Source organism: Cyprinus carpio, chromosome A8 (assembly GCF_018340385.1).
Source record: "Cyprinus carpio isolate SPL01 chromosome A8, ASM1834038v1, whole genome shotgun sequence".
Classification (NCBI taxonomy): domain Eukaryota; kingdom Metazoa; phylum Chordata; class Actinopteri; order Cypriniformes; family Cyprinidae; genus Cyprinus; species Cyprinus carpio.
This window is the reverse complement of record NC_056579.1, coordinates 15505788-15533332: the sequence shown is the minus strand read 5'-3', so window position 1 is coordinate 15533332 and position 27545 is coordinate 15505788. Positions and strand designations below refer to the sequence as shown.

Genomic DNA, 27545 nt, shown 5'->3' with positions numbered 1-27545 from the left:
TATTTTGGTGTGAACTAACCGTTTAAAATAAACTGGATAACAGGGTTGAATGGTTCAGCGTCGTGAATATTTGTAAAAATTGAGAAGATGGAAAGAGATTATGTACTTGTCTTACCACATTAGTAGTTATTAGTAGTAGCTAATGTATTTGTAGAAAGTGTCATTTGTGATGCTCATGTGAATTTAATTTTTTTCTTCCTCTAGCTGGCTCTTGAGGACCCTGTGCACAGCGTCTCTCTTCAGCAGTTTGTCTATGAGAAGCTGAAGGCTCAGCAGGTGTTGATGGGGGACCAGGGCTTTCAGGCTCTCATGGAGACGGTGGACACGGAGATCGTGCGACAGCTGCAAGAGTTCATCCACGGCATGTGAGGAAGAGGCAACAGCAGACTGTTAAAGACTGTTAATGCATTTTAATGATAACCCAGAGAAAAGATCTTCCATATTTTTTGAACACACACTTTTATTTGCTTCCTCAAACACACTTTCTTCACAGTTTGAGACGGGGCAGAGAGGAAATCTACTTAGACTGAAAAAAGAGACTGTAAGAAGATAAGTTGTGCTGCCAAGTTTTTGTAATAGGAAAAGTGTTTTGAAAGCGCCATTTAAAGGGCCCAAGCAGTGTTTACACTGAGTCTTCATATAAAAAGTTGTAATTTTTGTATTTATGTAAAATACACTGCATGACAACAATACATTTTTTTTCCCTCATCATGTTTTCTCCAAGTTCAGTATATCAAGAACTACTAAAAAGTCATTAACATTTTTGATTGAAAGTATTTTCATATCAGATACGCATAATGAAAAATGGATGGATGTAAATGTTTACCTTCCCATAACTTTTGCTGCTAATGCTCCAACACTGTACCTCTCACATGAGGTTCACAGGAGAGCATAAGAACCAAATACATCAGTTTAATGAAACAAGTACACACAAGTTTAATCACAAGTACAGTGCAAATGTATGAGTGAATATTCTTACTGACGTAGCAAGCTTCTCTTTTTTTTATGTACACGCAATTATTAGTGCGTATACATTTATAGAAATATTTTTGGTTGAAAATGGGATGTTAAAAAGCACAGTCATACAGTAGAACGACTGTCACTGTGAAATTAATTTTGAGTCTGAATAAAAGCCTTATGCTTTAAGCCTTATTTATCCACCATTAACACACCTGATGTTGAATCTCACATCTGTAATAACATGCATATGTTACATTACAGCACATTATGCTCTGTAGTTTTGATCCCTATTTTTTCATTGATGCAGCTTCAATAAAGTTCAGTATAGTCTGAAAATCTCTGCTCACTTTGTTAGCTTGCTTGTATAAACCTAATGGTTGATATTTTCTGAATGTTTACCATGACCTGAGGAACAGAAATCAGAGGCGGTCAAAGCTGAGCTTTGGAGTGTAGTATTAAAAATAGATGAAATAATTAAATAAAATACAAAAGCAAAACAAAGAGCATTTAATCCACTTGGGTGAATAGTTTTGGCCTGGCAGTTTCCACTGATCTTGCTTTCCTCACTCTATAAAGCCCACTCTTTCTTGCTGATGTAATAACCAGAAACAGTCCCTGGTGGCAAGATGTGTGAATCACGTCCAATTACATGTGGCATTTCTGGAATTACGGTTATTATTTACGTCTCTCACTTTCAGCCTCCATAGTGATCAAGTTCTTGGCTACTACTTGACTTTAAAGCAGAAGTGTTAAGTGGTGCTAGTTAATTAAAAAAGGTTCACTTACCTTAAGGTGATCTGTTTAGAAACTAGCTTTCTAAGCAAAAAAGGTTCCTGAGATTGATTCCAGCAAACCCATTGCTGGTTCACATCTGTTGTTTAATAGGTCTGGCATCAAAGTCTTAAACTATTAGTCTCAACTTCACACACCCACAGGCCGCCCCCGGTCTGTCCACTGCACTGAAAAATAGCAGAAACTGAGAAAATCTTTAGCAAGAAGAGCACCACGTTTCTTGTTTTTTTTTTTTTTTTTTTTTTTTTTTTTTTTTTTTTTGTGGTGATGTCTGTTCACCATTCATCGACTGGGACTGATACACCATTATTTGAATCAGAAATATGCAAAAAAAAAAAACTAATTCCATTCTCATAGGGATGAACATATTTTTATTGCATCTACAATTTTTTTGACAGTATGAAATGTTTATGGCCAGTAAAAAGTTCTATTTAGACCTTCATGCTTGATTCAGATTAATAAGAAGGCCTGGTTGGGGGTGTATCCATACTTGATGACTGGCAAAAAGCAATATTGTTGACTGGTGTCTCATAAAAGCAACCTGGCAGCTGAACCTTTTTGTTTAATAATACAGAGCTGATATCATACATTTACTCAGAGACATCCAGAAATGTTCAGATTGCTTTGGCTCTTACAGCAGCTGAAACTAATGATATAGCTGAACTTAATTTCAAATTCTGTTGTACATCTATTACAAAAGGTGAAAACATTTACAGATGCTCAAGAAGGAAACAAGATGCAATAAGGGTGTATACACATAGGGTGTATATTTTTCCTGTTTTGTTTTTCCATTTATTCAGTAGCTACATGAAATATTTACATGTTCTCTAGAAGACAAAATAAGTACAATTTACCCCAATTATCCAATTCAAAAAGTTTACACCACCTTAATACATCATCCCCCAGTTTCACAGACAAGGCTTAAGCCTAGTCCCAGACTAAAATGCATGTGATATGTATATATATATATATATATATATATAAAGTTTTGATCCATTCAAATGGTGACTAATATATATATAAAATAAGTCATTTCAATTTCTGTGATATACATTTATGTCAAGCTCTAAAATATCAGGATGAATTCACTGAGAAATTGCAATATGTAAGACAAAAAAAATCTACTGGAAATAAAAATTTAGTTCTTAAAACTTCTGGAATCATGGAATTAATTATTTTCAATACCACTCAGTAAAAATGTTTGAAAATAAGCAGCTTTTTCAATACAGCAGAAGAACCAGAAATATTTTATTCATACATAGATACATAAAGGAGCTTGGAATATTGTCTGTATTGTGATGAGGGGATTTTTAATCAAAAATGTTGAGGAAAAAAAAACCCTGTTGTAATATTTGCATGTCATTGTACGTAACAACGTGTTCAGTTTTGCACATTTTATGCGATTGATGTCACAAAAAACTGTTCGGGGCAAGCTACCTCATCACACTGATAAGGAGACATTCTGCGTCAATACTACGAAAACGATAACGACACGAAATGAGGACAGATTGGCTTCAGAATGTATAGGAGATGATTACGATATAATTAAATCCCCCTCTGGGCACACAAGCACTGAACAACAAGCATCTTATGAGCAGTCATTTCAGATCCCACAATGCAGTGCTGTGTTGCTAATTTAAGAGTGACTTCAGTGTGAGGCAATCACTTGAGAATAATGACTCAGGAATCAATGCTTGACAATGGACCCTAGGATTCCAGATCTTCTAAATTCTAAGAGTTTACTCAATGGAAAATACTGTTATCAATTAAGTGAAGTGTTCGGCCTGTTGCCCTGATCATTTACAGGAGCAGTTTAAGTGTACACTGGTCTGCCAGAGGCTGGGACTAATGTGGAAAATGCTTATTTATCATGTGAGATGTGAAGATAGAGTTGGTGTCGCTTATATTAGGTTATTATCTACTCTCTTGTAAGCACCTTGTGATTTTTACTAGTATTTAAATGTAAACAATTACTAAAACTCTGGCATTTCAGTAAACCATAGAATAACAAAAAACAAAAGCAGTATTTTCCTGGAACCCACAAGTGGTTTAACAGATCCATCACCATTCAGACAAGTTTCTGGCTCATCTCCACCTCACAGCTTGCCCTCGCTTGCCATCATGCTGCTTGCTACAGCGGCCTACTTAAACCAATTAAAGGGACATTTCTGTCTGCAGTGCTGAATAAACAAGTATAATTGCTCGACAAGTTCAGTCAAACATTTAAACTTCGTATCCATTCATCTGGAGTAATAATTGTTCAGAATTTGAGTTAAAAGACAGAGTGACTGTGCCAGGCATTGGCAGGATCAGATTTGTTGGAAAGCTTTGTGTCGAGGGAGATTTATGTGAAGCAGAACATCCTGGAAGACTCCAATTGTTTTGGTATTGACTGAACAACATCGTTCGCACTGAATAACACTTTTAGCACAAATGGGGTTTACTTGAAAGTGTTTTTAGGGCAGAAAGTAATGTGTTATCTATATAAAAAGCCCTAAGAACAGGCAGGGATCAACAAATCAATTTTTTGGTTTCTTCTGGAATAGTCGGGTCAGTAGTTGCCATGCCAGTGCTTTCACGTTTTATTTTTCTTTTCTCTATAAAATATTTTTTTTTCTCTTTACAAAAATAATTTACAATATTTTTTTTTTGCTTTGCTGTTAAAGCTGCTGTATAAATTCATAAACACAGAAATCAGTCAATATCATTTTCATCTCCTTCCTACTGACTTCCAGGACTATCACAATATTTCTTGCGTTTCAACAACTGTGTAAAGACACCATACTTGAGTGGAACTGAATCCTCTGTGTCTGAGAGAGTGAAATGTTTTCTTTTGTGTCACTGCTGTCATTGCTATGCAGATGATACTCAGTCTCTATCCTCCATTCTGTCTCCACAAATGCAATCTCAAAGAGGATCTCAGCATGCCTCTCTGACATATCAAACTGGCTGCATACTCATCACCTCAAGCCTAATCTTGACACAACTGAGCTCCTTTTCCTCCCTCACCGAATCTCTCAATGTCCTAGTTGAAGGTCACATAGCTGTTGCCTCCAGGTGTGCAAAGACGCTTGATGTCACTGTAGAGCTACAATCTGCCAAGCTGTAATCTATAAGGACTTCTAGAAACTCTTTTGAGTGATGGCTTAAACAATTCAGTTCATTCCAGACTAGTTCTTTGCATGGTCAATGTGCTTTATATACTTTTCTGTGCCTCTGCTCACTTTGGTGAACTAGCTTGGTGCACTAGCTTGATTGTTGTTGTTTTATTATTTAGCAGGGGGGGCAAACAATTGGTAAAATTTACCTTAATGAGCATTTTAGAAAAATAGTGCCGTGTTTAAGTACTATTTTGTACTTAAAAAAAAAATAATAATAATATCTAAATACAAATCGTCAATATACTGTAAGTCTAAATTATATATTACAAATATTAAATAAAGCTTAGGCCACACATAACTATCCATTATTAATTTAATTATTAAAAAATGACCAAATATTCCATTTCGCATTTTGTAATTGTAATAATATGTTAATAATTTTGTTATAACTGTGCAGGTAATGTTTTTTGTGACACCAGTCCAGCTACTATATAAAGCTGTTTAGCACTCTGCTGTACACTACTTGTTTGAAACAGTATAGTGTTACTGGAAAGCCTTTGCTATTTTAGAAAGAATTAATTACGTTTGTTGCCAACACTTACGCTACTTACTAGCAACAATAGTATGATTCACTTCTCATTCAGGTCCAAAACGTCTTCTCTGCTGCTGCTCATTGGTGGAATTAATTCCTAATAACAAAACAGGTGGCTTAGTAGACATATATAACTCATGTAAATCACTTGTTTAAATCAAAACTTTTGCATCAGTTTAGTGACTACCAGATAGGAATTCCTGTTTTGTCTGGCAAAGTATGATTACATAGAAGCACAAACAAAGCTTTCATTGTGACAGGAAAGCCACTATCTTTTATCCATTCAAGTGTCAAATCAGTTTCTAAACTGGAGAAGGAACAAAATGATGTGTCGAGGTGTCAAAACAGAGAAATGGGAAGCTGGTGTACTTGGCTCGCAGACGTGGGTGGCTGGAATCTTTTGAGTGCTAAAGACGGTCGACCTGAAATGTATTTCAGTGTGTTTCATGCACATGCTCTTGAAGCAAGACTAAAGACAGATGATTTCTCCTTTAGGATGAATTTGCAATTTTTATTGAAGGAAAAAAAATTGATGCTGCTAACAACAAAATATAGATCTACAGTTTTATGTAAATAATCATATTAGCTTAATATAATTTTACGTAGTGCAGGAAAAAAGCAAATATGGGTTATATATGAAAAATTAACATTTGGTATATACAGTAAAGAAAAATGAACTATAAGAACTGATGAATAGTCATGAAACCCAAAAACGTATTATTATTGTATTGTATATATTTTTTAAAGATTTATTCAATGAGCAGGAAACAGTGAAAATGCTTCCTTTTTAAAATGTCTTTTAAATGTTGTTTAAATTGTCTTTTAAAAGTTAGAAATCTGACATTTTAGACTCACTTTAAATTAAGTATTATTACAGTGTAAATGTAAGTCTAAAAGTAAAAAAATAAAAATAGTGGTAATGCTCATTATAATGTTTGACTTGTATATTCTCCTAAAAAAATTATGTTTCTTCAATGGCATTATTAATGGATCATGATACTGTACATCCATGGAATTTTTCTATTCCACAAAAAAAAAATAAAAAAAAATCATTATAATCTTTTGAATCTTTTGATTTTTTTTATTTTTTTTAAGAATAATTGTTTATTTTGATTTATTTTTAGATGTGATGTTTTTTGGGTTCTTTGATGAACTAAAAAATAGTTCTTCTATGGCATCACTGTGAAAAAAAAAAACTTTTGGAATCTTTATTTTTAAGAGTATGCATTAGCATTACCCCTAAAGCGTTTGAGAGTGGAAAGATGTTATATTAATGTTAGCAATCCTTGTGGCTCTGTGGGACTCCACTTGTGTACTACTGCTGTTAGAGTTAGCAATTAGAAGAGTCTGTGTAATTGTGCAACTGAAATGAAGCAATTGATCGCTCCAGGTGTTGTTGAACTCATTGCACATGAACACAACAATGTGCTTAATCAGTGCGGTCTTTTTCTTATTTTTATGAGCAGCCAGAAGAATTTAGTTATGTGACTTGCTGGAATAGGTCAATACTTTTTCATTAACAATGTCTTTGTGCCTTTAGGCTCTCAATGTGCCTCCAGCAAAGCTTATTAGCTGCATGCACCCTGAGACTCTGACTGCTGCATTCAAGAGCTATCAGAGATTTCAAATGAATCATTTGTTTGGTTTCATCTCTCTGATGTATTTAGCACTGAATTGTGGTTATATATATAATTTTTTTTTTTTTTTTTTTTTTATATTTTTTTTATTTTTTTTACATTTTTCAAATGGATTCTAACTAAATAGCTCTAAAGGAACAGCTAGAATCACATGAAAGAAAAATTGTTGCTATAAGAGGTCATTATAGTATTTTTGTGATGGCCATAGGCAGTTCCACAATCTTGCACAGTTCACTTCGTAGTTTGTTTCAAATGATTATAGTTCTTTTGAAAGTGATAAACCATTTTTAAGCACAAACATCAGGCAGTGACTTGATTATTCTCTTTGAAAAGGCCCTTTGATGTCATTTTGAAACTTCTGAGTCTATCAAGAGCTTTCCATTTAGTACTGTCAGAGTTGAACTCTTAAGCTGGTGTTGAACTGTTCAGCTCAGGTTTGATGATTTCTGATTGCAGTCATGTTTATCTGCACCAGGTTTCCTCCCACCCTTTGATTTGCACACTTTTCAGTCACATTCCTATGATTCCTTTGGGGAATTACACAGCTCCCCTGTGGTTAAGAGATGAGGAAATGACTCCAGACAGTCACCTGTATTACTCTTCTCTACTCAATTAGGACCTGGAGATGCTGCTGTTGATGAGACATTTTGACTCCAAAAGTAATCATTACAGCTCCTTTGACATGAGCGTCAGTGATCTGTGGTGTCTGCACTTCTGGAGAAGCATGTGTTCTCTTGCAATCATCAGAGACTCTGCATCATATCACTGTCTCTCTCACATCTGTGGTCATGTCATGTCTGTGGAAGTCATTTGAGAGACTGGTCCTGGCCAACTTTAAGGACATCACTGGACCCTTGAGGATCTTCAGTTTGCCTACAGAGCTAACAGGTCTGATGACTATGCAGTCAACATGGGACTGCATTATATTCTGCAACATCTCGACAGACCTGGGAATTACGCAAGGATCTTATTTGTGGACTTCAGTTTGGCCTTCAATACCATTATGCCTGATCTGTCTGTGAATTATCAGCTTCCTGACAGACAGGCAGCAGTTAGTGAGGCTGGGCAAACTCACATCCAAGACTCTCACGAACAGCACTGGTGCCCCCCAGGGATGTGTGCTCTCCCCACTGCTCTTCTCCCTGTATACAAATGACTGCACCTCAAAAGACCCCTCTGTCAAGCTCCTGAAGTTTGCAGATGACACAACCATCATTGGCCTCATCCACAATGGAGACGAGTCTGCTTACAGACAGAAGGTTAAAGAGCTGGCTGTCTGGTGCAGTCTTAACAACCTGGAGCTCAACAAACTTGTGGAGTGGAGATGATATTGGACTTCAGGAGAATATACAGAGCACCGACCAACAGAAAAGCCAGGCATAAGAACTTTTCTTTTTTTTTTTCGCAAGCCATATTTAGCCTGAACAATTAAAAGGTCCCAACTATACACTGTCCATCATAACTGACACTTTTATACATTGTTTCTGGAAACTGTATATTTCAAACTACATAAACGGTACACTTGTAAATAACATATTTGAACATTCATTTAAACAATTATATGTTTTTCTCTATATTTCTATTTCTGTATTTTACACTAATGCACTATTAGTTGTTTTTCTGTTTTTCTTATATTGGTGTATTTCATTTTTACTGTGTAATTCTATATATGTCTGCACTATCATGTATGTTTGCACTGTGTGTGTACTTTCTTCTGCACTGGAAGCTCCTGTTGCCAAGTTACATTTCTTGTGTGTGTAAACATACTTGTTAATAAAACTCCTTCTGATTCTGATTGTTGAAGCTGAAACATCTCAGCTAGGTCAGCAGAAAGGAATTTCACAAAGTGAAAAGGTGTAGCAGGATTTAGTCTTGAATGATACACAAATAAATATAAATATTTTATATAATAAATTTTTCTGTTCATCTAATGGATCAAAAAATACAGTAAAAACTAATTTTGTTAAATATCTTTACAATTTTAACTACTGTTTTTTTTTCTTTGAATATATTTTGAAATGTAATTTATTGCTGTGATGGCAAAGCAACATTTTTAGCAGCCGTTACTTCAGTCTTCAGTGCCACATGATCCTTCAGAAATCATTTGTATATGCTGAATAAAAAAATTCAAAAGAATATGTCTTTACTGTCACATTCAAATCTGTTAATACATCTTTACTGAATAAAAGTATTATTTTCTTTGAGAAAAAAAACGTACAAAATGGTAGTGTCTTAAAATAAAATAAATACATAAAAACAAGTCTTGATTTTGTTTTGGGGGTGTACTAGAACAGGCGAATGAGTCGTTCGTTGTAATTTTTTTTTAAATGATTTCTGTTAAATAAAATATCTCCTTTTGAAGTAGACTTTGAGCTTTGTAACTTTGCAGATCTTTTTTATGCTCAAACAGCAACATTACAGACTAACTAAAGTTGAAAAGGTGAAAAAGCATAATAGGACCCCTTTAACTATTTGTTCACTTTAAAACCTGTGTTCAGTTTGGTTCAGGTAGACTTTAAAGGAATTGTTAAACCCAGAATGTTCATTCTGTCATCATTTATTCATTCTCATGTCTTTCGAAAAACCCATATGAACACATAAAAGGAAAGAAATGCTGAATGCACTGGCCACTCTTTTAAAGCATTACAGTGAATGAGGACTGAGGCTGTAAGCTTTAAACAGCACACAAAAGGACCATAGAAGTATCATAAATTTGATCCATATGACTCATATGCTATGCACTGTATGTTAATCTAATTTATTAAGGGGAGCAAATATACTTTAATAGACATAATGTGAATATTACATTAAATAGTTATATTACATTTGGTTGTGTCTGTGATAATGTGAATAATGGCTCAAGTTTCAGTCTGCTGCTATATTGGTATCTGTACTGCTGGACCTATGGTGTATTTTGCACCCTTCTGAACTTGTAAGTCCACATAATAAGGACCGACTGATGGTAAAAGGGTGGCCAGTACAATTCATTAAAGTGCCCCTACTATGCCATTGTCTCCTACAATAGGTTTACATGCATGCAATGTCAAAAAATGCTTTCGTTTTCTTATAATATGCATTTAATATCATCTCATTTTCAATGATTCTCAAACTATTTGTTTGAAGCAGTTCTAAGATTCGGTCTCTCTAAACCCCTCCTCTGCTCTGATTGGTCAGATGGCCAATTTCATATAATTTGCTTGAGCAGTCATGTAAGCAGTTCTTCAATAGTCCTAACATTTAATACATGGCCTGAAGTATATGGACACCCCCATCTAATTAATTGGGTTAAATTATCAGTCTCTTAATTCTACATTTCTCAAATTTGTGGCATACAATTGCATTACAGAGGAATGAGTGCTTCCATCTTTACTGCCGCAGTTTGGGCAGGACACTTTTACATTCCAGCTAAGCGAAACTGTAAACTTTAATTAAATTTAGTTTAATTTTTTGTTTACTGAAAATCATTCTGAGAGATCAAGCTTTCAACTCCAAGAAATTTGCTTCGGGTTTAACAAGCTTTGCTAAGTTTAGGCTCAGATTTGAAAGCAATATTTTCAGGTCCATGTAGGATAGATGACACATTTGGGTGGATTAGCTCAAATACCTGGATCATAATCACAAAACTCATGTGTCTGATTCTTGTAGAGTGCCAGATGTGCCTATGTGTGCCTTGAATCCGCAATGCCTTTTCTAAAAGCTGTCTTTCCGTTCATAGATAAATGCAGCTCATTTTTGGTGTGCTTATACTTTTTGAATAACATTCAGATTATATAATGTCAGAAGGATGGGATTTCATTTCCTTATGGATTTATGGATTTATTTTACTGTCTTTTGCTGGTTTATATTGCTATCCTGGTGGTGTTGGCTTATGAAGCAATTGTTTGGTCTGGTCAAATACATTCTATTCCTGGAGCGCTGGTTTGTTACCCTTTCCTACTCATTGTTTGCATGGACCATGAATCAGTGCAAATACAAAATCAGTGTGAGTGTTTTTAACTTTCGATTTATTAAGCCTTATTTTACTTTTATTTGTTTTAAGAGCCATTTTGAGGTCTGAGTGGTAGAACCGTATACAGCAAAAATTGATTTATGTCTGGCTACCCACATCTGTGAATGTACGCTGTCAGTGAAAAATGGTACCTTTATGGGTTCAGCAACTTGCCGCAGCATATGCAGAGTGTGAGTGGTAAATTAACTCAAATCCACATTTTTGAGAGAAATAAAAATGCGTTCTATCCTTTATCCAATCGTTGCAATTAAAGAATGTGCAAATACACTGTTCTTTGCTCACAGACCACAAATACACAAAAGTATATGAAATATAATACACAAATTAATACTGAGCCATAATGGTCTTCTTCCTCAACTATTTGATGCCAAGGATCACCATATAAAAAATTAAGTATGACATTATTAATGAAAGAATTTTGTCATCATTTATAGCACCTTTCACTATAACCTTTCGCCAATATTGGCTTTTTTATTTTCTTGATAATGTTAATATATTATAGAGGTTATTATATTTATGTTTGAATAGACCTCCCCAACTAGAGTCCCCCAGTGAAGCTTGGCCATTTCCAGCAATGTGTATATGATAAAAAAAATATAAAATGCCCTGAGCTGCCGCATTCACTTAAGGCCAAATGTTCTAAATGTTAAAGTTGCTTGTGTGCAACAAACTGTACTTTTAAAGGTTGTTTTTAATGTCTGAGGTAGAGTTTCTATTCTTTTGATGTGGTAGCAAGCCGGAAAATTGTCTGCCAGGACTATCATAGCTCTTACATACAACGTAAGCAAAAAAGAACATCAAGGCCAGCTACCAGACAAATAGCTCTCTGAGTGAAAAACAAATGCCTCCATCGAGCTCCCGAGGAACCATGCTGACATATTTCAAAGATGTTTATGTTTCATGACTTCTGGCTGATGCCTTCTGACAAACTACGAAGCAATGGGGTGAATGAAACTGAACTGTAAAAGTCATGAACAAAGGCACTCAGTCCATTGAGAATTCACCATCGGTAATATTGTATGAGGAAATCTGAAAAGTGGAATTGTGATTATGGAAATGATTTTGATAGGACTCGAGGCAACATTAAAATTAAATGAAGCATGCATGAGCATAACTGACATATTTAAAACCCACACAAACACAGAGTTCACGAATAAGTGGGCATGCAATATTAAACTCTCGCTCTCGCTCTCGCTCTCGCTTTAGTCGTTATGCTGCATTCATTCACTATATCTTAACTGATTGACGGCAGCAATTTCACATTCAAGGTCTGCTCTCATCCTGATGCATTTTGTCATTGCCTTCTTACCACAACAAATTTTCTGTTGGGACATCGCAGCATGACAGCAAAGTAGCAAGTCTTTATCCCGCCGCATGAGCAATATTTGGCCCTCGGTTACACAAATCAATTATTAATAAGTGGTGTAATGGCAAATATATTTTGTGTGGACCTCCATCTTATATTTCAGAAGATGGAGCAGCACTAACCAAGGTTAGAGAGTTGCAGCCCATCTTTTTGAAGATTTAAGACTCTGTAATGCTCTGTCGGTTGGGATATTAAAAGCTTTGAATGAATTTTTTCAGCGTAGACAACTTATTGATTACTGCTTCACGCAATCTCATTCTTCTCCTCTGCATGTTCGGTGGGTCTGATCATCTGGCAGCCTGGGTGTTTTGTCAGTCACTGCGAGCGCTCGCCGCCTCACCTGCTCTTAATCCAGGTCACATGGTCCTGATCGATCATGCTACTACATTATGGAAGATGTTGTTCAGAGGACCTTGACATAATGTACTGTGCTTTAACAAAACCCTGTTTGTCAGATTTATGCCAGGAGATGGTTTCTAGAAGTGTTTTCGCTATGCACTCGTTAGCTGTTGAGGAAGTTCTCATCACAGACAAATCAGTGAATCAATGTTCCTTGATTTAATCCCTCAGCACTGAGAATGAATCACTACATCTTGAATTTCAGGGGCTTTGTTAATTTAAACAAGAAGAGACTTGAATCATGGTTTAGGTTTCAAGAGAGGATATGGTCTGAATGAACTGATAAATTCTGACCCTCCGGCAAAGTGAGCATACTTAGTTGCTTTTCAGGATCAAAGAATCACTTTATTCATGGTTATATAGTGACAGTAGCTGGGTATGATGCAAACATCAGGCAATGTTAGATGGACGTGATTTCATTGGGTTTTCAGAATATTTTGGGCGGAATTCTGAACTTTTTTAATCTTGAAGGTCACTGCAAGAACGGGATGTAGACTAGAGTATACGAATGTGAACCACTGAATCAACTGAACTAATTAAGTTTTATTGTTTATGTGATCTTGTGTGCCCTTGTGAATAATAAGTACACTTTAGCATAACTTTAAAAAAAAGAATGTAATCTTTTCTGACACTTAATTGCATGTTGACTGAAATTCAATGAATATGAATTAGCTGAAGATTCTTACTAAGAGACAAAATGTGATGTTTTGACCTTGCCTTGCCTGACATTTTTTTTTGTCTCTGTTTCTTTTGTGTGCTTGTCTGTAAATGTAAGAGTGTTTCGCCTTATACTTTATAGAATGAGAGACTGTGCCTCTGAATGCTGCAACACAATTGTTGTTCAAAATAACCTGGAAGAGCTAGAGCTATATAACTTTATGAATTTCTAATTAGATATAACAGATATATTATAACACTGCATCCAATATCGTAATGTGTACTGTGTGTAGTTTTCTGAATAGAGTATACTAATGTAATGTATTAATTTGTATATATTTTGTGCAAGATAAAAATTATTTTTTTAATTTTTATAATTTTTTTTAATGATGTAATGTATTATTCTTTTTTTTAACAAGCAGATATGATTGCAAAGGTATTTTACACAAGCCCCAGAGCCTGGGAGAACACCGGAGTCACCTCATTTCAGAAAGCAAGATCAGACCAACAGGTTATGATGGATTTGCATAGGTCTGTTTCCTTGTACGTGACCAAACATAATGTGCTTTCAGAAACACTTCCTTTTTAAAGCAAAAATTGAATTGAATTCTACAATTTTTGAGCAAGCAGCCAACCGTCTTGTATATATGAAATAGTACATATTAAAATGCCAGTATTTATTTTATGCCTATAAGGACAGAATTATTCAAATGATGGTCTGAACTATTAAAGCAGTAATTACAACTCAAAAATACCTCAAAGATAGCAAAGTGTTCTTGGCCCTGAAGGATGTTATTTCGTTAAACTACAGACTGTGAGTGTTCTTGGCCCTGATATTGAGTGAAGTACTTTCATTCTTTTTCTTTCTTGCCCCCACAATGTCCTCCCACTGCTCCCTACTTTTTTAAATGAAATGTGTTTATGCTTTAGTCTTCATGTTGGAGTTCAATTACATAAGCACTGAATAACTGTAATGAACAACATTTAATTATTTTGGTTAACAGCCTATAATTACACCTGACTGTTGCTTTTCATATTTAATTAATTATATTAGTGGATAATAAACAAGTAAATCTTAATAATAATACTAAATGAAATAATATGTGACACCTTAAATGGATTTGTTTTATGATGCATTGGTAAAAGAATGAAAAAAGAAAAGAAAGACTGAACATAAGGCCTTAAGCGTGCGTTCAAGCATAGTGTGAACATTTGTTTCCTTTATGATATTTGTCTTTATTTTTTTGTCTAACATTAGTATTGCAGCGTCAGAATGGCTAGAATGAAAAATTACCACTTGCATTTGCACTAGTATGTAAAGTAGTTTAGAATCAGGTTTATTCTTTAAGCAGAGAGAAATATCAGTGGAAGATTTGCATTGACATAAAGGATCTCTTTTCTCAGTTTTAATTTCCTCTCGCTGTCAGTCTCTTTCGGTCCCCTGCCCTCCTTGAGATACAGCGGCGTTTCTCTTTACCCTGAGTTCCTTACTGTCTGCCACCTTTAAGGCTTCTACTTTTTGAGCTCCAGGCAAAGAAACTCACGAGGGGGATTCGTACCTCTTAAAAGGATAGACTACAAAGAACAAGGCCTAGTGACTCAGAACAGAGCAGCGAAGGGAATAAATGAATGCGAATGGAATCCCAGAGAATCCCGTAATGATCATGGGATTGACTGGGGATGAAATCTGATGGCTTCAAACAGAAAATGTTATCAGTGAAGTGTAATGAGACCAAAAATTAAGATGAGCCACCAATCTGAGAGTTTCCATTTGAGCTATTAATATACAAAGCTCACACACATTCTTAGTATCACTATGACCTATATCCTTTTCAAGTACTTTTGATCTTGAACTGTATCACTGTAAAAATGATGATTGTTTCCCAAACACTCCAACATTCGGTAATATATGGTTGCCTCTGCATATTAAACTGGGATACTACGACTACTACTAATAATAATAAAAATGACACTCCTCACCATTAACTCTTTTCTTTTCCTCTGTTGTAGTAGTACAAAATTGAAGTCCTGTCTGAACACACATGCTGTGGTTATGTGTGAGTGCTCTCCTGGGGGTAAGTGCACTGTCTCTTGAAATCAGTCGAGTCCTGTGAAGAAGTGCTTGTGTTTTCTGCGATACACTCAAAATGGTGTTTCCTGATAAGAGCTGAAGGGATAAGGTCTGTTCTTTAATGACCTTCTCTAGTGCTTTCCACGTAGTAAATCAATCTAAAATAATATAAATAGCCTCACCGTAATAGGAGACAAAAATCTATTTGAAATCAGTTTAAGGTTAGACTTCTAGCTGTGCGATAAAACTGTTTAAAGTCCTTAAAATTGAATCAGGTTGGGAAGTTACTGGACCTCGGAGATTTTCAGTTCAGTTCACTTTATTTGTATCGTGCTTTAAAATACATATTGTTTCAAAGCAGTTTTACAAAGATAATGTTTATTTGAATATTGAATTCAGTCACATGGTATAATGACATCTAATGAAATCTAAAATGTGGATCAATTATTATTTTATTTTTTTAACAAAAACCTATTTGTCCCAGGTCAAATCAAAATATATGATCAAATATTATTAATTATATATATAGCATTATGATATGATGTGACATGCATAAGTGAATGATGTATGTTTGCAGTAATCTAAATCCATTTTGACCATGGTTATTTTAGTGTAATTGAGACTATAATTATTGAAATTACAATAAAATGATTTTATTAATATTTTAAATTAGTTTTTATTTTTCTGTTTTCATTTTAATTTTAGTTAAGGTTTTAGTATCCTGATTGTTTTTGTCATTTAAATTTTTTTTTATTTTCATTTTATTAGCTATGAAGACGGATTCTTGTTAATAATTTGTTTTGAACTGAGCACAAACTTATTTAGTCTTGTTTCTGTTTATGCATTCTGTTAGTCTGATGTCTCTGTGTTGCCCGTAATCACAGTAACCCTCTGTATATATAGTAATTACAGCTTCTAGGTTAATAATGCAGAGGCTTTTACAGATCAAAGACATGTAGAAAAGGAATGTGACATATTAATTTGTGACATTTTATGCCACATTATACAAACATTTAAATGTGCACATTCCGCGCAGGAAACATCACAGGATATTTGTGCAATATTTGCTTACTAAAATTTGCATGAAACTTTTTCCCCAGTAAGAAACTTTATGCACATTAGCATTGACTCTTAATGTTTGATTATGAGATATGTTATCTATTGCATGCAGAACAAAACATCCACTGACAAAAACAGGATTATAGGAGAGGAATTTGCATTGTGAAACAGAGTTAATTATAACTCTTTGTGTAAATACGGGGATGGATACAGGAGGATTAAAGTGTGTTGTTGCTTTATGGACTGACTCGAGCAGGTCACAGAAGGGGATGAATGTGGAGCATCACAGAGAGCTTTGTGATCTTGCTCTTTGTAGTAGCAAGTATGTGCTCAGTGTGTGTGTGTGTGTGTGTGTGTGTTACAGCTACAGCTAGGGCATTAAAACTTTAAGGGAATAGTTCACACAAAATATTTACTCATTCTCAGGTAATCAAAGATGTAGAAGAGTTTGTTTCTTCATCAGAACAGATTGGAGAAATTTAACATCACTTGCTCTCCAATGGATCCTCTGCAGTGAATGGGTGCCGTCAGAATGAGAGTTCAGACAGCTAATAAAAACTTCACAATAATCCACAAATAATGTAAGCAATCCAACAAACTGCTTGTGTGTAATCAACAAATCCATCATTAATCCATCATTTCCTTCACTTCTTAACATCAAACCTTTGTTTCCGGCTAAAATACAAAATCCATAATATTGCTTTCTCCGGTAAAAATTCAATAAATGTCTGCTCTTCTGAATCAGGTGAGAAATATGCACAAACCAAGTACTGTTTACAAGCGAAAACAATCCCAAACAGTTTTAAACAAATAGGTCAGTGGATTTAAATATGGGAGGACAACAGGGAATGGACTTTTTCATTGCAGGAAGTGTTATTATGAATTATGGAGTCATATTTTCATTGGCGAACAAGTGATGTAATGCTAAATTTCCTCTGTTGTGATCTGTTTTGATGGGGGAAAAAAGACTACACCTCGGATAGCCTGAGGGTGAGTACATTTTCAGTAAATTCTCATTTTTAGGAGTACCATTCCTTTAAGGGAGTAAATCTAAAACCACAGACCTCTCACTGAGGTTGAGAAGCCAATTAGCAGATTAGTAATTAAGTTATGCCAAACATAGAGGCTAATTGATTGAAAATTAGTAGATTATTTTATTTATTTATTTATTTTTTGTCTATCAATATTTAGCAGTAGACCCAGACAGGTGTGGAATGACACGAGGGTGAGTAAATTATTTTCATTTTTAGGTAAAAGAATCCCGTTAAAGGAAGACTTTTAAAGTGTCATATTAAAAGCAATGAATTTGACCGAGAGATCAATAGAATCTCTCACCTTTTCATGTTTTATAAATGACTTCTGCACATCTTTCAGTCTGCCTTAATGAGGACAACACAATATATAGATTCGCTGAACAAAACATTGCTCACTGGAAATTTTACTTATACACAAGATTACCCTGAATGCAGTTTTCTCCTTATACAAGCTGAGAAACAACACATTAGCACTGTGTAATAAAAAATTATGTACTTTGAAGTAGCTCATATTTGGATTCAAAGTGACTTTTTGTACACTAATTGCAAGGACAGGTCCCAATAGAGCAGTGTGGTGTTAAGTGGCCCATGGACACAATTGTGCTGAAGACTGTGATCTCAGTGACTCAATTACCGGCCGATCCCTGTTCAGAACTGAACTCACATCCTGTGTTCCAGTAACTCAGACTTAACCACTAAGATATTACCACACATATGATTTTTAATCTTATATTTACCAAGGCTGCACTTATTTGATGAAAAAAAAAAAAAAAAATGGAATGGGATGGAATGTATTCAGCAGCCATTACTCCAGTCTTCAGTGTCACATGATCTTTCAGAAAAGAAACATTTATTATTATCATCATTGTTGAAAACAGTTTCCCTGTAATATTTTAATATAACTGAATATAATATTTTTGTGGACACTGATTTCTTTCCAGGATTTTGATGAATAGAAAGTTTAAATGAACAGCACTGATTTGAAATAGATATGTTTTGTAACATTATTAATGTATTTACTGTCACTTTTGATCAATTAAATATATTCTTACTGAATAAAAATATTAATTTCTTTCAAGAAAATTAATCTACTGACCACAGCTTAATTTTTTTTTTTTAACAGTAGTTTACACACACACACACACACACACACACACACACACATATATATATATATATATATATATATATATATATATATATATAAAATCTGCTAAATATTACTATTGTTAATAGGTGCTAGATGTATACAAATAAAATACTAAAATACTTATTCACATGCAGCAGCAACAAAATGCAGCACATACAGCAGTTTCTCACAATTTCCGAAAGCATCTTTTTTTATTATCAATGAAAATGTATTTAGCATTATTTTGTTTAAAAATTATATTTGTTGTTCTTTGCAACTAGTGAAATATTTAGCTGATTTGTTTCCTTGCATATACAGCAACAGACAGCGTCATATTGCTCGCTCTCTTTTTCTCTCATCTTGGTGTTTTAGGGGTTATTGCTGTGACGAAAAATGGGATTTGAGCATGAGAACAGGTTGTTTTAGGTAAAGTTGACGAGTTTCAGTGAGTGATCACTAATGAGATGAGAAGCACTGTTCCCTTCCTGCCAGAGCCCTACACAACATATGGCTGTTGCTTAATTTTATGTTGCATATCAAAAAATAATAATAATAATAATAATAAAGTTTAACATACTAGTGTTTGTAACAATTAGCTAGTTATTAACTGCCAATTAGGTTAGCTTGACATGTCAAAAATAACCCCCACAAGATCTTGCTGTCTCTGTGTCACTGTAAGGAGCTGCTGGTACTTGTTGTACCCTTGCAAAGAAACTTTTCAGTGTTAACAACTGTACTACATTGTCAGCTTTCCCGGATTGCTTTAATAATGTTTCCTTCAATTTCCTTCATTCTCCACAAGCATAAATGTACTTCCCAGTACATCAAACATTGTTTACTCTTACATTTGATTTGCATCCTGCTGTTGCTCTCTGCTCTGTGGAAATTTAAGGAAATGAGGAGAATCTTCAGACTAATTTGTTTGAAGCCTGTCTGTCCTGCATGCTTCTATTGTGCTGCTGAAGGGCTTTGATGTCATCAGGTAATTGCTCCTTTAGAAGTACGGTGGTTCAGCTTTAGAGCATCTCCATGGTGACCAGCACCATGGAAAGAACACAGCTAAAGCCACAGACATTTCTGAGCACCACAAGGGGTCCGGGCTAATAAAGTGCAATAATTCTTGCATTTTCAATGTTGATCTGATGGCAGTGGCTGGAGAACAGCTCTTTGTGCTACATGTCTGAATGAAATTTCCTTCATGTGGACAATTTTAATAGATTACCATGTCATTAAAGGCAAACCACTGCCAAACAAAGTCACCATGATACAGAAAGTTGTGATATTCTTTTTCAGTAGATTCTGAGAATTACACTTTATAATTATTTTTATGAATTTAAGTAATAAAAGAACACAACTCTATAAGTGAAATAGAATATAAATATAATAGAATATAAACATTCATGGAGCATGTTTATGAATTATTTTTAAAATATATATTTATTTTTTTCAAAGTATATTTTATTCATTGTTTGAATTTATTTTAAATGATCTTTTAAATCTAATTGATAAAATATATATTTTTTATTATTTCTCAAATATTTTATGAATGATGAATGATTTTTAATATCAAATATTTTATATAAAATATATTATAAAGATTTAAAGATTTGTAAATGTATAGCTTATATTATTTATAGGTTACAATCCTTTTATAATTATTTTTATATTTTGTATTTATATTTTATCAATTATTTTATAAGTTTTAGTGATTAATGCATTGTTAAATGTTACACATTCAAAACATGTACCTGACTCACTAATCACTGTTTTTGATCTTGGCAAAATGTAATGAAACTACATAGTATTTTGATTAATATGACATAAAATGTATGCGTAATAAAGCCATGCTTTGATTATTCATCAGCTATGCCTTGCACCACATTCTCCATCTTTTAATGTTCAGACGCACTCTCTCTGAGCAAACCACTGGCACTTAGGGAAAGTTGGCTGGAATGTGCTACAGGCCAACAGCGAGTGAGACCTTCAGCTGAATCTTAAATGGATGGGTCAAATGTGTGAAAGAAAGCTAATGGAATTACTCATTTAATGGAGCCGATAGTAGAGCAATCGAAATTATGCAACTCAGTCCACGTGAAGCCCAACACCATGAAGACAGAAAGCAGCGAAGAAAACCTTTCTTGCATTTTATTAAAAAAATCTGTATTAAAACATTGTTAAAACTTAATTACATGTCAGCTGTTCTGGTAAAAACATTTGTTTAAGATAAGAAGAGTTTGCGGCTTCATGCTCTAAAGTAAACAAGCTCTGTGGCTCCGGAGTCAGACAGAGGGAAGCAAACGTGACTTCCGTGACGTTTGTGTGTGATGACTAGCTGAAGAGGTGACTCATGACCACATTGTTGTGCCCCTTGGCTAGTCTACAGAGATGCGAAGAAGACGTTAAATTGCTATTTTTTGCTATTGCTAATTTTTCATTGTGTTCATGCTCATTTCATTACAGCTGAAGCACCATGAATAAGAGAAAAAAGAGAGCAAAAAGGAAAATGTACATTTTACTAAATGTAAAACGTCTTTTAGATTCCATCAAACCACATTACTCACTCGCTTGTGTGCTTTTTTTTTTTCTCGCTCTTCTCCTTTTCTGCTGTATCTATAGGCTTAAATCAAACAATCTAATGCCATACATTAAATACAAAATTGTTGTGTGAATAAAATGCATAGCCTGAATGCACTGTAAGTCGCTTTGGATACAAGCGTCTGCCAAATGCATAAATAAATATAAAACAAAATATATATATATGCAAATCTCGCCTGTGCAGAACAGAAAAATCTGGCTATTTAATGAACTAGCTTGCATTCTGTTTCTTTTTGAATAAATGTTGTCATGATCCCAGAGGAGGACTTTTGATCCCATAAAGCTCTTTGGTTCGACCCTCTCCAAAAGCAACACTGAAACAGGAGCTGAAGTGACTGAGATAATGACTCACTAAACATGCATTAGTGTGAATTCATCTTTACATTAGGCCCTTTTACTTCAACAGCCTTAAAAGGAGTTTGTCCTCATCCCTTTGGTAAATTTACCTCTTAAATTAGTTCACTGAAATACCATAATGCGACACTGAAAAGTGCCAGTGGGAGAGATCAATACATTACATATTTCAATTACATAGTTCAATTTATTGTCTTATATTCATATGTATTTATTTAAGTGTTTATATTGTGTTATGTGTGTGTGTGTGTGTGTGTGTGTGTGTGTGTGTGTGTGTGTGTGTGTGTGTGTGTGTGTGTTTTATGGTATTTATTATAAGATTTTTGATAGATACACTACTGTTTAAATGTTTGGGGTCAGTAAGATTATTTTTATTGTTATTATTGAAAAAGGTTAATGGTTTAATTCATCAAGGAAGCATTAAGCTGATAAAAAGTGACAGTAAAGAGACTTGTGTTCCAAATGAATTGTTTCAAATGAATGCTGTTCTTTTGAACTTTTTTATTAATAAAAAATCCTTGAAAAACAGTATCACGGTTTCCACAAAAATAACTGTTTTCAACATTGATGATGATGATATGAAATGTTAATTAAGCACCAAATCTGCATATTACAATAATTTCTGAATAACGATCATGAGACACTGAAGACTTGCCATCACACATTTTAAAGTCAAGTCACCTCTATTTGTAAAGTACACTATACAGTACTTGTTGTGTCAAAGCAACTTTACAGTGTCAAACAGGAAAATAGTTTGTCAATTATGCAAGAAGACAATAACAGAGTCGTTTTTTTCCAACTAAAGTCAGTAAAATATATTATTATAAAATATATTACAATAAAAGACAATTCTTTTAAAATATAATAATATTTCACATTATTACAGTTTTTACTGTATTTTTCATCAAAACAGCCCTGGTCATCTTTCCAAAACATTAAACAATCTTATCGATGCCAAACTTTTAAATGGTGGTAAACCAAAAAAAAAGGTTTTACCCTATACCAAGCCTGAATTGTAAAGGAATGAATCATCCATTCGAGTTGCTGATTTTATTTTTATTATTATTATTATTATTATTATCCAGAATAATGTGCTTTTAATACAAACACTCAACAAGGTCATGTGCTACATTCGAGAGATACAACACTGCATTTGTTTTTTATCACAGCTTATCGTACAGATACAGCTTGTTATAATAATTTCCTACATGCTATTCAGCAGGGGAAAGATCCATCAGAGCTTGTTTAAATGTGAGGAAGTGAGGATTCATAGGTTATGGGCATTATATCACTTTTTTAAAGAAAGAAAGAAAGAAATGACAAACATGCAGCTTAATCTCATCTTAATACTCCAAAGCAAAGGTCAGCTGAGTAACTAACAGCCACATTAAAAGACTAGCTGTCTCTAGACTTTCCTCAGAAGATGAGAGTGACTTCAAAATATTCTTTTCATTTGTCACTTAGCCTCTCAAATAGTTGTATCAAGGTTAGAATGACCTTGTGAATGCCTCTCGTGGCCATTTCAATTTACTCCAGGGCATAAGGAGGAGGAATACGTATTGTGGCTCTCCCCTATAGTTTCCAATCAAGCCAAAGTTAGTGGCTGGCCATTTATAACTTTGACACGAAGGCATGACCACTGTTATCAGAAGCGGTGGGACATTTCAAAAAATAGGTAAAATTAGTTCATGGGCCCTCCTGTGCTAAAGGAATGAGTCAGCAAAATTTCACTCCTGCAGAGGACATTACTGCGAGTGCTTTATATTCATTCATGTTATCCATTGTCATGTTATCAATGCTGTCAGCTCCCCCGAACATCCTCGTCACATGGCAGTGTGTCAGTAAAACAGCATGTTTACAAATGTAGTTGGGGGGGAGGACAAACTATAAACATTACATTGAGTATTTTCCATTTATCTTTTCTGACATTTATATTTTGCCAGTGTGGGCAAAGCCTGAATAACATTTTTGCACCATTGCCTCCCCATCACACTCTGCATGTGGCCACTGACTTGATACATTGAAAATGTCACTGGAAGTGGAGGAGGTTTATAAGCTATAGGGACTAGCTTTAAAGAACTAAACATCAGGAGACACATGTGGAAGATGTTTGAGGTGACTTAAGTCCATTCATTTTACAAGAGGAGGTCTGTATCGATAGCTAAAGTAATTTTATTTGTCTATTAGAGAAATAGTTCACCCAAAAATGAAAATTTTCTCACCCTGAAGTCCAAGATGTTGAAGAGTTTGATTCTTCATCGGAACAGATTTTTGAGAAAATTAGTAGCATTATATCACTTGCTCAGAAATTGATCTTCTGTGGTGAATGGGTGCCATGAGAATGAGGGTTTAAACAGCTGATAAAAACATCACAACAAACTACAACACGACTCTAGTCCATCAATTAACGTTTTGTGAAGCAAAAAGTTGCATGTTTGTAATAAACAAATCTAATTTTAAACCATTGCTGCTTGCCAAAATATCAATCCATAATCCATAATAATGCTTCCTTTAGTGTAAAAGTCCATAACTTTTTGTTCTCTCTCACCAAAATCCACACACATACAGTATTATTTTAGAACTGTTTTAGTCTCTTTTGGCTTGTAAATGGTGCCTGATCTTTTTATATTTCTCTCCTGATTCAGACAAGATGTCTTTTTCACTGGAGAAAGAGATATTATGAACAGAGGACTCATATTTTAGAAGAAAGCAATGGTTTAATGTTAAAAATGTCAAAAATAATGTGTGTTTTTTTTTTTTTTTTTTTTTTTTACAAACACACACATTCCTTCACATTCCATTTGATTCACAGGATGTTAATTGACAGACTGGAGTCCTTTGGATTACTTGTGGATTATTGTGATGTTTTTATCAGCTGTTTGGACTCTCATTCTGACGGCACCCATTCACTGCAGAGGATCCATTGGAGAGCAAAGTGATGTAATGCAAAATTTTTCCAAATCTGTTCTGATGATTAAACAAACTCATCTATATCGTGAATAGCCTGAGGGTGAGTAAATTCTCATCAATTTTTTACTTTTGGGTGAACTATTTCTATTAGGCTCTGAAGGGCTTTCAGTTTTAATTACTTAAACTGGCTTACAGGTTCTAAGATACTTTTTAATGCAGTGTGGCATGAATGCAGTTTTAGAGGAACAAAGACCCCATGAGTAATGGCCTAGCTTTTCCTGAGGAAACTGATCATTGTGTACTCTTTTGCATCTCTGATACTGTCACTGACATTTAACACACGCTTTATAGTGCTTTATTATCTAGGTGTACATATTTGAATTTTATGTCCATATGCAAATTAAATATTTTTGACTTACCTTAAGCTTCTTTATATGCCAAATGAAAAGAAGAAGTTTGCATTACACTGAGTTATACTAATTTGTTTTTAAATATAATTTTTATTTTTGTTCGGTAATTTCTTAAATGATACATCTGAAGATTATATTAATAACCACATTAATTTTTCCTTCAATTTTTTTTTCTTTCGAACCTCATTAAAGAGCCCCATCCTATACAATGTTTAATGATTCAGTATATTTTTGTTTTTTGTGTTTTTTTTTTTTTTTTGTTATTTCCAGCCAGTCCATGTCATTTAAGAAAACTGCTGAAAATAAATAGAAATGAGAAATGGTTTCACATTACATTTTTTTTTTTCTACATAAATGATCTGCTGGATCTTGACATCTCAGTGTGCTTACAATCCCACCAACAGCTCCCTGCATGGATAAAGGTGGCTTTCATCAAAGTAAAATAAAACATTTATATATTTATTAAATATTATTATTTTGTTGTTGTTGTTTGTTTGTTTAAGGGCTTTATTACTGAATGCACAGCTGGTCTGAGAGTCCTGGTCTAATCTGAATCCATCCAGTGGTATATGCACATTGTTTTTGTGGTGGAAGCAGATAAACTTCACAGATAAACAAATACACAAGGATAGAGCTCTACCTCTTCTTGTGCTGTACTGTCCCGTTCTGGGTCCCTTCTCATTAATGCCTTTAGAGCAGTTTTTAAACAATCAATATCTGCATATTAGCATCCGATAAATAGCATCGTTCACTGTCTAATACATTTGCATTTCAAGATCTTCTTAAATGCGTTCTGGAAGTCTTTGTTAAAGTAAGCGTATATGATGGGGTTCAAAAGTGAGTTAGAGTATCCGAGCCAGTTAATGACTGCCCTCAACCAATCAGGCATGAAACAGCGTTGACAGAAAGGCGAAATAAGCGCCACGATGAAGAAGGGCAGCCAGCAGAAAATGAACGTGCCCATAATGATTCCCAGAGTCTTGACCGCTTTGCGCTCTCTGGCCAGTGCCACTTTGCGCCTCGCTTCCGTGTTTTTATCGTTTCTGTTCTCGAAGCACGGCTGAGGGTTGTTAGGCAGGCTCAGGTGGTTTCTGGAGACGATTTGAACTTCTGTAATCTCGAAAGATTCTCCGTCGTCCGAGTGTTTCAGCGTTCCGTTTACGCACGAGCCCGGCTGCGGCTCCACGCTTCGCCTCCAAGTTCTGCTCACCTCACCGTTCGCCTTCCTCGGGAACATCGCCGGAGACACCGACAGGCATTTGTCCGCGATTTTGCCTTTCTCGGTTTTCTTCACAGTTTTCCTAATGCGAAACCTCGCCGCTCGGAATATCCGCCCGTAGAGGACCAGCATGAGGATGAGGGGGATGTAGAAAGCTCCAAAAGTTGAGTAGATGGTGTACCCGTGGTCTTGACTGATTGTGCACGCGTCGGGATCTGCCCGGTCCTTTGGTTTCCTCCAGCCCAACATGGGAGGAATGGAAATGGAAAATCCTATTAGCCAAGTGAGGCTGATCAAGATAGCCGCTCGTCTGGGGGTCCTTTTATTCACATAGTCTATGGGATCAGTGATGGCCCAGTATCTATCCAAAGCGATTGCGCACAGATGCAGGATAGAAGAGGTGCAGCACAACACGTCTAGAGAGATGAATATATCGCACATCTCCTGTCCCAAAGTCCATTTGTTCAGAACCTGATACAGGGCTGCCATGGGTAGCACTAGGACCGACACCATGAGGTCTGTGACGGCCAGGGAGCCGATGAGATAGTTGGCCACATTCTGAAGCGATCTCTCCAAGGCGATGGCAGCGATGACACACGCGTTTCCCAATATGGCAAACAGTATTAACGCGGCCAGCAAAAGCGAGCAGATTATTTGGTAACTCAAAGCAACTTTGCTAACTGTCGTCGCGTTCCTGCTCCAGTCTTGGCTTACTGTGGTGTTGTTGTAACTCTCCATGGTGGGAGCGGTCACTCAGAAACAGTCCCTTGCGCCGGTCACCTCGTTGCTCTGAAGACGCATGGCGGGCTTCGGGTTCAGGAAATGCCGCACGCTCGAGCTGCGATTGGCGCCCAGTGACGAAGTGAATTCATTTATACGAGTCGTGCTAAGTACGTCAGAGATGGCTGAGAGGTTGGCACGCGCACTTTGCAGAGCAGCCGTCCAAGCTTTACAGCGGGACAAAGTTGTCCTTTTAGATGTGAACTGTTGTAGTACACGTTCTGAGATATTCAACAGTTTCTGTTAGGAAAGTTGATCAGGCAAATTCAACGACGTGCTGCGTCTGTTAAATTGTTTCCAAGTTCCTTGTTTCAAACATATTAAATGAAAATGTATTTTATTTCTTTACACGGCCATCTGAAACATTTTTATATGTTTATTTTAGTTTTTGCAGTGATAAGGTCCTTGTACTGTTTCAACTAATTTGAATTTCGTTACAGATAAATAAAGTCAGCTTGAAATCTGAAACTT

General features: G+C 35.2%; 2 protein-coding genes across 2 annotated transcripts in view; one reads left to right on the top strand and one right to left on the bottom strand.

Annotated features, from left to right (window-relative positions):
* The window catches only part of ipo11 (importin 11), a 131905-nt gene extending 130609 nt beyond the window's left edge, over positions 1 to 1296 (top strand). The window contains exon 30 of the mRNA XM_042762477.1: positions 205 to 1296. Within this exon, the coding sequence (XP_042618411.1) occupies positions 205 to 369 (165 nt within the window). The 3' untranslated portion in view covers positions 370 to 1296. The remainder of the gene's footprint in view (positions 1 to 204) is intronic.
* Positions 1297 to 25342: 24046 nt separating this feature from the next.
* LOC109095205 (5-hydroxytryptamine receptor 1A-alpha-like) lies at positions 25343 to 27426 on the bottom strand. The gene has a single exon (XM_042762474.1). The coding sequence runs from the start codon at positions 27030 to 27032 to the stop codon at positions 25824 to 25826; it is 1209 nt and encodes a 402-aa protein (XP_042618408.1). The 5' UTR covers positions 27033 to 27426; the 3' UTR covers positions 25343 to 25823.
* Between the last annotated feature and the right edge of the window lie 119 nt (positions 27427 to 27545).

Coding starts and splice junctions, on each gene's coding strand:
- LOC109095205 (XM_042762474.1), bottom strand. CDS start 27,032: ATGGAGAGTTACAACAACACCACAGTAAGCCAAGACTGGAGCAGGAAC.